General features: G+C 36.6%; 1 protein-coding gene across 1 annotated transcript; it reads left to right on the top strand.

Annotated features, from left to right (window-relative positions):
• The first annotated feature begins 7,742 nt into the window (after positions 1 to 7,742).
• Positions 7,743 to 8,760, top strand: LOC132295361 (proline-rich receptor-like protein kinase PERK2). Its single transcript, XM_059793595.1, has one exon. The coding sequence runs from the start codon at positions 7,931 to 7,933 to the stop codon at positions 8,393 to 8,395; it is 465 nt and encodes a 154-aa protein (XP_059649578.1). The 5' UTR covers positions 7,743 to 7,930; the 3' UTR covers positions 8,396 to 8,760.
• Positions 8,761 to 13,645: the final 4,885 nt, after the last annotated feature.

Below are 13,645 nucleotides of genomic sequence, written 5' to 3'. Positions count from 1 at the left end.
ACTCTTGGATAACTGGGCTGAATGTACCTTGAACCGGTTGGGCTTGACCAATGAGCTAGATGTTTAGCACATTGGACTGATAATCTCTTAATTCGGGCTTTAATGGGATTAAAGACCAAATAACATTAGTATCGGGCTTATGAACAGTGATCTTGGACTGGCAGCGTTCTTAATTTGGGTTTGAGCGAAGTGGGCTTTATAAACTTCCCAAGGATAAGTTTATATTTATGACGACTTGGATTAGTCTTATTGGAGGGAGAATTTTTCCCTCCACACTTTGCCCCCAATTCCTTATTTAATTGGATTGCGGTTCCTATTAAAAAGGGAATTAAAGTGCATGGTTGTCTATTTTGCAAAAGATGGTCCGAAGATCGCCCATTGCCATTCTGCCTTAAGAGATTACATAAGGGTTACTTTTGCTCTCACTGCGTTTCTTGCGTTCTTCACTCCGTCGTCTTCGTCAGGTTAGTTCTTCATCTTCTTCTTTTTTGATCTTTCATCATGAGCACTTCGACTACTCCTGAACACATAGAAATCATGGATTCTGAATCTACGCCTTCGTCATCCCCTACACTTATTAGGGTTCCTTCCCCTAAGGTTCCCAATCTCACTGGTTCTGTAGACGATCTGATAAATGAATTAAATATCCCTCTTCCTCAAGTCGAAACATCCACTTCTAGGTCAGATTATACCTTTACTAAGGAAGAGAGAGAGACAATTTTGTCTGTTCGGCGTATTACTTTCTCTATTGAATCCACAATGGAAGACTTCGAAATTCCCGAGGGGGTTGAGATCGTAGAATACCCTGAGGGTGCTGACTTTTGTGCCGGCGAGGGCGTCGGAGATGACGAGTTGCTCCTCTCAGTTGGGCATCTCAACGCTCTTCGGTTCCCCCTTCACCCTTTCTATCATTCAATTTTCATTGAGTTAGGTATTTTGCCCCTTCAAGTAAACCCTAACTTTTTTTTGAATAATCTCAGCGCTCCTTGTCCGCCGAAGGCTGGAGAGTTTTGACCTGACTCTCGCTGACTTGCTAATTAGAGAAAGACCTTGACAATGATGAGAAGAAAACTTCAAACGCATCCCTGAAGGCGAAGATTACTTCTGAGGCAAGGGATGTCTACAAGAAGCGCTTGGCTGAGTCTGCAGCTAAGGTGGAGACGTTGGAAGCTGAAGTCCAGCGCTTAACCGAGTCAATCAAAACTTGTGTCATTGCTGGGAGACAGATGCAAAGTCGTTACTCCATTTTGGTGCGCTTATCGAGCGCAAAAGCTTACCGGTCTGGCTTCAATCAAGGCCCAAAATAATGGATCTCGATGCCTTTGATTCAAACATGGGGGTGTCCTTCCTTTACGATGAGGGTCCGAAGGCTTAAGAGGCTGAGGTGTTTTCTGCTGAAATGGTGAGGGCTCACCCAGAAGATCCTTCAGGCTTATCAACTCCTGCAGCTACTGATCCTTCAATTCCTCCAACCTCAAGCCCTACTGCAGTGTAAGCTTTTGATTCTGCTCCATTCGATCCGAAGTAGAATCTTGTAATTTAATTCTTTGTAATGGAATGATATTTTTGTGATAATACAACTTTGTTTTTCAGGCTAAGATGCCTCAACTTTATTTTTCTGAATATTCATGAATGCCTTCAATATTGCATACATTTTGCTGCTGAATGGTAATATTTTGAAGTATATTACCCTGTCTGAAGTTTCCTCATTTGTTGTAATCTTAGCGCGAGGGCTTGCGAAGGTAGTATCTAAAAAGTATTTTCCTCGGTATTGAGCTTGTGGAGAAAAATGTTGATCCGGACACTTAGGGTCTAAAGCGAATCATCCCTCGGCGCTGAGCCTCAGGAGAAAAATGCTGAGACGGACACTTAAGGTCCGAAGCGAATTGTTCCTCAGCATTGAGCCTTAAAGGAAGTTTGCTGAACTGGACATTTAGGGTCCGAAGCAAATTGTTCCTCGGCGTTGAGCCTTAGAGGAAGTTTGTTGAGCTGGACACTTAGGGTCCGAAGCGATTTGTTCCTCGGAGCTAAGCCTGAGAGGAAATATGTTGAACCAGACACTTAGGGTCCGAAGTGAATTGTTCCTCGGCGTTGAGCCTTAGAGGAAATTTGTTGAGCTGGACACTTAGAGTCCGAAGCGAATTGTTCCTCTGTGACGAGCCTTAGAGGAAGTTTGCTGAACTGGACACTTAGGGTCCGAAGCGAATTGTTCCTCAGCGTTGAGCCTTAGAGGAAGTATGTTGAGCCGGACACTTTGGGTCTAAAGCGTTTCATTCCTCGGCGCTGAGCCTAAGAGGAAGTATGCTGAGCCGGATACTTTGGGTCCGAAGCGTTTTATTCCTCGGCGCTGAGCCCGAAAGGAAATATGCTGATCCGGACACTTAGTGTCCGGAGCGTTTTCTTCCTCGGCGCTGAGCCTGAGAGGAAGTATGCTGAACCGAACACTTTGGGTACGGAGAGTTTTCTTCCTCGGCACTGAGCCTGAGAGGAAGTATGCTGAGCCAGACACTTAGGGTCCGGAGCGTTTTCTTCCTCGGCGCTGAGCTTGAGAGGAAGTTTGCTGAGCCGAACACTTAAGGTCCGGAGCATTTTATTCCTCAGCGCTGAGCTTGAGAGGATGTGTATTGAGCTGGACACTTAGGGTCCGAAGCGTTTTCTTCCTCGGCGCTGAGCCTGAGAGGAAGTATGCTGAGCCGGACACTTAGGGTCCGGAGCGTTTTATTCCTCAGCGCTGAGCTTGAGTGGATGTGTATTGAGCTGGACACTTAGGGTCCGAAGCGTGGACTAGGAAGAATTCCATGCACTTGAAGAGTATCTTGCAGTAGGCGAGGCCGAGGACTCAAAAATGATAGGAGGCCACGAAAAAGATTCACCGTGACTGGGATGTCTCCCATTCATTTACTTGGGAGACTTTCCTCCATGGAGACTCTCTTCGTAGCATTTTGATGTATGAAATCATGCATATTTTAACTGCATATTCTTTCTATTTCTAATCGATGTAGGACAATAGTAACGGTAAATGTTGCCGCACATAAGTTACTTATGAAAGAAGAGATTCTGAACACAAGCAATTACTGAAACATGCCTTTGGTTTTCTTTACATAAAAATGCATAAAAATTATTGTAAAATCGTAGGGTACAAGTATAACCCCCCTTTTTATGAAAAGAAAGAAATATATGAAGCAAAATTGTACCCCACATCGAATAGGATAAAAGTATTGTCTCCATTAAGGAAATAAAATATCTGTCTCGTTTATATATATATAGATAGACAGACATATATAATTGCTTAAAAAATGAAGTTTTCAATTTGTAACTTTCAGATTTTGGAGCGGCAATGGTACAATCAATAAATTCAGCAAGATACAATTTGATGAGTACTCCACTGCTTTAAAGATCATGATTAAAATCAAATAAAATAATCCATGTAAGCCAAGATTTTGATATATATCCTTGTGGATCAACAGGATAGTGGTTTTGCATAAAACTAATCATGGCTCGCTGGTTTTGATTCAATACTAGAAATCAGGAAGAATTAATTGAAGAGGCGATCGTACCTTGATCAAAGATTAAACCATTGGAATACCTTTTTAAGTCCTTTAATTATTTGCTGCAAAATTGTATGGAACTACTCCTTTAGTAATCCCTAATTTGCGACTTTGCGATTTTGGTGTTAAACTTTGTTTGCACTTCTTCAACACCATCTGAATGATATAGACCTGGCACAGTTTATCTTTTTGAAGAGAATATATTGCCCCAGTTGGTGTTGTGATTGTCCCATGATAAACCTCCACTTGGCTTTCTCTGGGCTTTAGATTGTTGGGCAAATATTATTTCGGCTGCAACACTAGTTGTCTATGTGTGTTTTTGCTTTACCCACTGGTTGTTGTAGAAACTAGCGGCTTTCTCGATCTGTATTCTCAAACTAGTTTCCGATGCCACTATTTTTGTAATTGGCTTAAGTGTGCTATTTGTCATTGCACTTGGGAATTAACTTTTTTTGTCGATGCATATAGACAAACCCAAATATTAGTGAACAACATACAAACATAGATCAAATAAGACTGAGAAATAAATAGAAAACTATTTATAACCATCCATGTGTAACATGTAGCTTACTACTTGAAGGAAAGAATTTCAAGAACTTCTTATATATCATAATAGAATATATAAATATAAATTCTAACTACCAATAAGTATTTATTCTTTTATAGCATATATGTCAACTTCAAAAACCACATTTAGAGTTTAAGTGAAATTTACTCAATGTATGCTATATGTTTACGACTTTCAACAATAGACCAAGTTATAAAAAATAATGCTCCAAAAGCAATCTAGAATTGCAATTTATTGCCACTTAATTGATTTGCAGAGAATTAATTGACATATTAGCCATGGTTAACATTCACAGAGAAATCCATGCATTATATAATTTCCTCACTTCTGCTTTTGTTTCTTTCTAATTCAAAACAATGATGTCATCCAATATTATGCGTATATGCAAGAATGACTCATAGATACTTTAAAATCCATATGATGTGGATATGAAAATAGTGACGAAAAGCAATTAAAGGTTAAATTAAGGCTCATGATCCAAACTGGCATAGAAATAATTACTTCAAAAAAAACTAACAGATATCACTATGAGAAATTCCCAACAGATATAAATAAAATCCTAGAATAACACTAGGTAAAAAGTTAAATTGAGGCTCATTATCCAAACTCATATAATCTCGTTCTTCAAATCTCCTTCAATAACAAGTCCCTGGCTTCTCTTCAAAATATCAGAATAACTATCATAAAATGAGATTTAGGTCCATACCAGAACAACGCTGATGGAACACCGAGACTATGGTGTTCCATGTTGGTGTCACCAATAATCCAATACCCACTAATCCTCAATTGAGAAGAATTAATACCTTTGTGACAAGTATAATGGTCCTGCAGAACAGCCTCACAAATGAAGACAATGATTTTGTATTCATTGATGTAAGTAGATATATTGTAGGTGCAAATTATAGTGCTATCTAACATCCTAATTTGTAATTAGAAAAAGGCACGGTATCAAAAAAGTAACTTCCGAAGAAATAAGCACAGCAAACCCCAGATCTTCCATCTAGAGGTCATTTTGATACAAAGGGTTTTAATTCTGAACCACCCAAGCTGTGAGTGTACGAAGATGCAAGCAGTATCTGCACTCTTTGAGATTATACAAGTTGAAAACGATTTCAGGGCTATAAACATATAACTAAAACATTTGCAAAATACACCGAGTAAGCACTTCAGGCGATAAAGATCCAAAAGCAAAGTCTCAATAGAGTTATGCAAAATTTCATTAGCATAAGAAATTATTTGTGATGATGGAGATCTGTGATAAGCTAGCAAAAGATCTCATCTGCTTCATTCCTGTGGCCTTGCTTCTTCAAGAACATTTTTTTTTCCAAAATTATTGTTTCTATTAGCCTGATGGTTAAGTTACGAACTTGAGTTCTGAAGTTCAACTCGACTCAATAGGCTTGAGTTCAGATTAGCATCAATCAACAAATAAATTTTGCAGTAAAAGAACATATTTATGAGAACGTACTAGTCTTTTTATATTCGTGTATGTGTCTTAACTTTCCTCTTATTTTGCATTACAGCTTTGACTAGAACTCAAGAAGAAGAAAGAATGGTTCAGTTCAGTAAGGAAATAAAACCCTTTAACTAACAGTACAAAAAGAGTGCTAAATTAATTGATTTTTGGTGATTTTGAGAGATTCATACACACTTTCATATATTGGCATTCAAATTATGAAGCTGTGTTGGCGAAGTGCTTATTGATCTAAACTATCACATAATGATATACATATATAGTGCGTGTGTCATTAGTCTTCTTCTGTGCTTTCTGGTAATTCAGACGAGAACAAGTAAAATTGAAAATCCTATTGAAGCATGGATGTCAAAACTCAAAATAAAGCAAATTTTGATTCCCTTGTATATTAAGAAGTGCCTTAGAAGGAGATGCATAAACAAGTTATACTAGTTGTTAGCAAAAATTTCCTCGGGAGATCACGGATTGGGCAGTCTGCCCAACAATTGAGATCTTAATATACTGGTCCACCCAACACCTCTGTTCATGTGATGTAGTACTGAAATAATAATACGCCAGTAGCAAAGCCAATAGCAAAGCACAACTAATTAACCACTTCTAGCTAGCGCTTATATAATAATTATGCATGTTTGGATTTGTTTCTCAAGATTTTATATATATATATATATAATCAAAATCAACATGAAATCAAGATCAAAACACTTATCTGATTTTAAGGCTTTTCGGACTTGGATAGACATCTGATTACCAGGGCGAATACACGTGATGCCTCTTGGGTTTTCCATTCATTAGCCTTGCTACCCAGTATTGTCCAAAAGCATATTAAGCGGCGTTGTTGATGTAAAGAACCTTGTGGGCCGGCTTGCTTTGGTTATGATAGTCGTTGTTGGAGAGGACTTGGGTTCAAATCCCAAACTTGAAGATTTTAATTTCAAGTCACGTTGTTGGACTTGGAGATTTTAATTTGAAGTGGTGGGGATATATTTCTATACGATTCCCACAGACGGCGCCAAAGTGTAGGTGCAAAATTTCGCTCAACCAATAATGATTGAGAAAAATAAAATAACTCACTCAAAAAACAATAAAAATAAATAAGAACAGTGTATAGAGAAGCGTAAATTGCTTGATCCTTTTATTGGAGGTCTGAGCCCCTATTTATACACAAAAGGGTGGTCGAATTAAGGTAGGACTCGCATTGCTTGTCCTCCAATTCTTCCTATACAGAGTTTCTTTACAAATAGAGCTTTCCCTTTATATAACTTTCTATACGTATTACTTGCCTTGTACAGAACTTCCTATCATAGAATTCTCCTTTTATAACAAATCCTTCTACTGATAGGATTTGTTCACTCTTGGATAACTGGGCTGAATGTACCTTGAACCGGTTGGGCTTGACCAACGAGCTAGATGTTTAGCACATTGGACTGATAATCTCTTAATTCGGGCTTTAATGGGATTAAAGACCAAATAACATTAGTATCGGGCTTATGAACAGTGATCTTGGACTGGCAGCGTTCTTAATTTGGGTTTGAGCGAAGTGGGCTTTATAAACTTCCCAAGGATAAGTTTATATTTATGACGACTTGGATTAGTCTTATTGGAGGGAGAATTTTTCCCTCCACAATATTTGATTTAAAATTATTGCTTTTCTGATCACGTTCTTACTTTTGCTTCCAGTCTTACTTTATGTGACTTAGAACACAATAGTTTCAAAACTTAATTTGCTAAACCATTAAGGTGACGTTAAAGTAATACTTAGTAACCTAATTGGTACAGCACTCAGCATCCTTAGCAGATGTACTTGTATTCAATTCCTCTAATTTACTAAGGAAAAAAAAATTAGGGATGGGGTGCCCTTAACTTTTGTATATATACCTTATGATATGTTATACTATATATATATATATATATATATATATATATATGGGTACAATAATTGAAGCATGAGTGTAATATATAAAATTAAATCCATGGTATTATATATTCCATTGTATATATAAAATATGAATACAGGGGCCCAAATTTTGGACCATCCACGTGCAATGTGATTACCTTGTCGATCAAGCCAATAGCGTAGGAGGCACTCCATAAAAACCAAGTCCTAATCACTCCACTTTGCCTACTAAAACCCCCAGTTGCTTAACAAATGCCTATTTTGTAATTAACTAGTCATTTTACACCTTTCATTTTCATGCACCTAATAACGTAAGCAAATCACTCTCATACACCTCCTTCACTTTCTTCTTCTACCTTAGCTCTTAAGACTATCCCAACCCACAAAACCAAACAACAACATCAACACCTTAATTGGAGATCAAAATTCCGGCGACCGGCCTCAAAATGTCGAGAACAACCGGAGAATTTAATCCGGTCACCCTACTGACTCTCTTGTTTGTCATGATCATCATGGCCATGGCTACCCCAATCAACGGCTTGGATCAAAGGAAGCTCGACGAAACCCCAGTCCAAGGAACACCTGATTCCGGCATTAAGTGCACCTCATGTTGTAACAACCCATGTAACCAAAGCCCTCCACCACCATCACCGCCTCCGCCATCACCGCCTCCGCCATCACCACCACCGGCTCCCAAGAAGCCGCCGTCATCCAAGAACTGCCCTCCACCGCCTCCATCGTCTCCATCAACTCCATCGTCTCCATCATCATACGTATACCTAAATGCTCCACCGGGGAATTTATATCCGGTAGACCCCTATTTCTCGAGAGCTCACCGGAGTTCTTCCGCCGTGGTGTTGTCACTTTTGTTGGGTTGTGGATTGATGGGATTGTTGATGGGTTTTTGGTGAATTCCATGGGAAGATTCAAAGTTCAAGAAAAACAGAATTTGATGCATATGGTGAGATTCAGATTCCAAGGATAAAGAGAATTTTATGGTTGAGAAAATTGTAATTCCTAGGCTGGTACTATCTTAACTATCTCAATTCTCAAGGTTCTATCAATTTCAGTAACATAATTCTCTTTCTTTTCTTTTCTTTTTCCGTGTTTTTTTTTTTTTTTTGGACTTTGATTAGAATCTGTGTTGATCTGAGTGTATAATGATTTTCTTCCATATATATTGTTAGTGGGAGGTGAAAAATTAATGATCAAATTGGTCAGCCATGGATTCTGGACTGCAATAATATTTCACAATAAAATTGGATTTTCTCCCTTATTGAGTTTTTTATTTTGGTGATGAATTTGAATTATTTATATACATGTGTTTGGGTATATATATGCATGATGTTAAGTAATTTTTTTATTTATTTATTTTTTTTTTTTCAAGTGACATGATGTGTGTGATATATGGAGAAAGAAAAGGGAGTTTTTTTAGTGTAGTATCTTTTTAGTTTTTAGGTTCCAATACACTTTACAGTGTGTTTGATTGGTTGGAAAGAATAAAAGGAAGGAGGGGGAAAGAAAAGCAGGGTAAGCGTAAGGGTAAGGGAAAGGAAAAAAGATCTCCTTTTAGGAAGTGGGGAGAGTAGGAGAGAAAGGGAGAATTAGGAAATGCAGTTTTGGGTTCGGTTTTAAGGTCGGTGGAAAAGGAAAGGGAATCCCTTTCCTTTTATTCTCTTGCAATTTGAATTTTTAAGAAAATAATTACAAATATAAAACTTACTTTTCATTTCTTGCTTTACATTTTACAAACCATCAATTCATTTACTTTTATTCATTGATTCATAAATGACCATATAAATTGAAAAGTACTATTCATTTGTAACTTTTTAAGTCTCTAATCATTATTATCGATCGGATAGAATGGTTATATCAATCTATTCTACTCAGATGACTTTTATATCATTTTCCTTCTTATTTATTCAAATAATAATAATAAGAAAAAAACTCTGAAATGTTTTCCTTGCTTCTATGCTGATGTTGCATTATTTCTTTATGTTTTTCATATAAAATTGACACAAGTAAAACTATTTGTAAAAAGAAATAATTATATATTCCACATGATCTGGTTCAATCACATACGTATTCAATTATTGTATATTTTAGTTAATAATTTTTTTTTTTTTTTTTTTTTTTTACGTGGTTACTTGTAATTGATTGGAATTTAGTGGGGAAGCGTGTAAAATTTTTCAGAGGACATAAGTAGAAAAGATAGATAGGGTAAAAGCTACCTGAGAAGGAAAAAGTGAGAATGTGTGAATACTGTTTCATTCATTCAGCTTCTATTTCTTATAATAAAATAACTATATAAAAAGTTTAACCATTATTATATATTGAGAGATAGAGACAAGCACAAGCACTTTCATCAATTCCTTAATGGATGAGAGATACAGATTATCAACCAGCTAGCATTTCCATTGCCGTCTCAATTAAAAATAGTTGTCTTTTGGGCCCACCATTAGTTGGGATGTCCTAATGTAAGTCATGGCATATAGGTAGACGTGGCAATCTAACTTTGATTCCATTTAGGTTTATATTTAAGTTTCGCGTTCAACTTTTGACCATGCCTAATTACTTATCGGTGAATAAATTCACCATACTCATCATTTATGTATTTTAATAATAAAATAATACATTATTTTAATAACAAAATCAATAAAATAATAAAAAAAAACCATGTACGTTTATTTAACCGTTAATCTAAAAAAAGAAAGGAGGGCGTGTGTCATTTTGTTATTAAAATTGATGTGTCATTTTATTATTGGAATACATAAGAGGTGAATAAAGTGACACTATTCATTAGTGAGTAACTAAATATTTTCCTTTAACTTTAAATGCTCTACTTTTAAATTTTAATAATTAAAATAACATAATTAAATAAATAACATATAAAAGTCTAACCGACAATTGATAGGTCACCATTACAGCATGTGGACGTACAAATTGGTGGAACTTCATGTAGAATCTCATAACTTTTAACCGTTGATTTCAAGTCATCACACGGCATGTCTGAGTACAAAATCTCTTCAATTGAGTGTTGATTAAAATTTTATGGGTACAGTATTATCTCCCTCGCTAGAATTTCATCATAGCTTATTCCTTTCTCAATCAATTATAAAACTATCATATCCACACTGGTTAAAAAATTAATGTCATGAGAAAAAGAGAGAAGAGAGAGAAATAGACCACTGCATGCAGCGTGAGATCATTGAGTTGGTGGCCGGAATTTTTTCGTCGACTAGGGAAAGACGTGGTCAAATTCATCAAATACCAAGCCTTATTTGAAGCTGAGTCTAGAAGAAAACCGATGCACTTTAATGATCTGTTCCTTGAGCTACGAATATGATCCGGTTGAAGAGTTCTATCCAAATTGTATTATCCAGATTTTTTTGGAGATAAGGACAAAATAGTCTTTTCAATTGCTAAATTTATGGGATGGATCGTCTATGTGAAGAGATAATATCAACTCTCATTGTATAATTGTTGGTTATATTAATTATTTAAATTAAGTATTGCCCCAGCACCAGGAGAGAAGAAACTTTTGCTGCCCTCCCTCTATTTAAATATGGCCAAATGACTAGAAAACCCTCACCATGCAAATTAGTATTAGCTTGGAGCTCCTAGACATTGAAACATCTTGAGCACAAACTCAAACTGACAAGAAAAATGTCAAGACAGCCGCTTGAGTTACTGTCCATCAACATCGCTTTCCTTTATTCTATTTTCCTTTCTTTGAAGTTAGTGAATTATTACTAAACATTTCTTTTCTTATAAAATATATAATCCAATTGAGGACTACTAGCGGATCTTTGAGTTACTAGAGAAAAAAAAAAGAAAAAAAAAAAGAAAAAAAAGTTTCAGAATATTTGTGGTTCAATGGAATTTGGAGGAAGTAACAATTTAAGAGGGAAGGAGATTGTTTGTATATATATCATGGTTCGTAATATCGGTCACAGTCGCGGTGTAATGGACTTGAACAAAATCAGTATAAACTGGCTAATACGGATCACGTATCAGACTTGAAAAATAGTCCGATGCGTCACGTTTGAGATGATACGGCAAACCATTATATACACACGCCATATGAATAGAGGAAAGAAAAAATAATAATATAAAGGGTAATTTTGTCTTACAAAATATGCTTTAAATGTTTCCATAAAAATAGGATTCATCTATTAATTATACACCTTAATTATAGTTAATAGGACCAATCCTGTGGATAGTCAACATTCTTGAACTCAGAAATATAACTTAGGGTAAAGTGCAAAAAAAAACACCTAAATTATAAGCCAATTGCATAAAACCCCTCTAAATTAACAAATGCGCCCCTGAACTATTAAAAAGTTGCAATTAAGGATAGTAGGTCAGCCTCTGGCACCGGAAAAACAAGATTACAAAATTACCCTCTAGTGGAACGGCACCATTTTGATCGAGAATAAACGGTGTTATGTTTTTAATGTTTCCAAAAAAATAGGATTCATCTATTAATTATACACCTTAATTATTGTGACGACCCTGGATTTTTCAACCCAGTGTATCCTGTGATGACCTGAAGCGGATCCAGAATGCGGAAGCAAGAAACAAGACAACGGTCTCCCAAGGCACAACACAACTCTAAGAACCTATGATGACCTTCTATGAGGTTACGGAACACAAAGCAATAAAGTGCAGAAGTAACTTGAAAACAAGTCCATAGAGATATATGTTATCCCTAGGACACATGCATGGACTTTGAAAGAGTTTCAAGGCTCAACAGAAACAAAACGAAGACAAGGGCATCAAAACTGTACCGAAAGAAGGACCAAGGGTAAAATGGTCATTTTACCCTAAGAGGAAGGAATTTGACTTCCAACAAGTCAAATGAGGTCAAAAACATCCTTTGGTAACTTCACGTAAAGTCCCAAGGCCAAGGAAGTGAAATCCCAAAAGAACCCTATCCCAGTTCGAACCAAATCTGACACCCTCTCACTAAAACAAGGATATCTTGAATTAGGAGAAGAATCTGAAACTAAAATTTATACCATTGGAAAGCTTATTTCAACACGGTCAGTTTAGACTCAAAAACGGACCAAATCGGAGTTAAAACGAAAGAGTTACATCAGTTCAAAGTTGGAAGACCAAAGCTGATCCTACAAAACAATTCTACTAGACTTGAACTGGTTCAACCTCCTTAAACCAGTTCAACATGGGCAGTACACCCATGCTGGACCAAAAACTAAATCTTGAACCGGTTCACCTGCAGCAGAAACAGTAAATGCAGCAGGAACAGTAGAAAATACAGAAAAACAAATTTGTAACGCGGTTTTCGAGATCAAGATGACATTTTTCGGAAAAATGTCATGAAGAAACTCCCCCTAAAATCACATTTTCTATGTCATGAAGTTAAGAACGGAATTTATTTCCCAAAGAAAATCCCCAAAATGTCCTTAAATAAGATTTTTCAAAAAAAATGTGAACCAAGTCCACCGAAGGCTCATTTCACTAAGGAAGAGGTTTTTCATGAAAACGATCATGTACACAGACGTAAAGGGTGATTTTGAGCGCGTGGGAATGGTCTGCGACTCCCAAAAATGGTTGAGTTAAAATTCGACCCCCCAACGGCCAAAAAGGCGAAAATGAACTTGAAATGGAAATTATGAAATTCAAAATTATAAAATGGAGTCAAATGACCGTTTGGCCCTTGGCCACACTTCATACATGATTAATGAGACCCTATAAAAGAATGAAAATGGAATTCCCACACCCGATGCACCCATGATGAAACAATAACTTAACATTTTTCAATATTTTCATAATATTTCATGAAGTTAAAAGTTACATAGGATACAAGATGCATGTCATTGGCCTCCGGACTCATCTCATACATGCTAAACACATTATAAAAGGTGTACTTATATACACATTACATATTTAGAATTAATATACAAGTTTTGACATATAGAGTTACAAAAGGACATCTCATGCTAACATTTGCATGAAATGGAAACTTAAAAGCTACAAGTCATCCACGGAATGATGAGCATCACGAACCAAGTCTTCGTACCTGAACAAAACCCCCAGTAACTTCGGGGTGAGTCAACAAGTTTACTCGTAGAGAATGGGCATGCATAGACTCAATTTCTGTAAAGATTTTTACATTAACTTGAAACAATTGAAAAGGA

This window comes from Cornus florida, unplaced genomic scaffold, assembly GCF_030987335.1.
Source record: "Cornus florida cultivar Cherokee Brave unplaced genomic scaffold, ASM3098733v1 CherokeeBrave_3.0.0_Hap2_Chr02, whole genome shotgun sequence".
Classification (NCBI taxonomy): Eukaryota; Viridiplantae; Streptophyta; class Magnoliopsida; order Cornales; family Cornaceae; genus Cornus; species Cornus florida.
The sequence above is the reverse complement of the archived record's forward strand: the minus strand, read 5'-3'. Positions and strand labels throughout refer to the sequence as shown.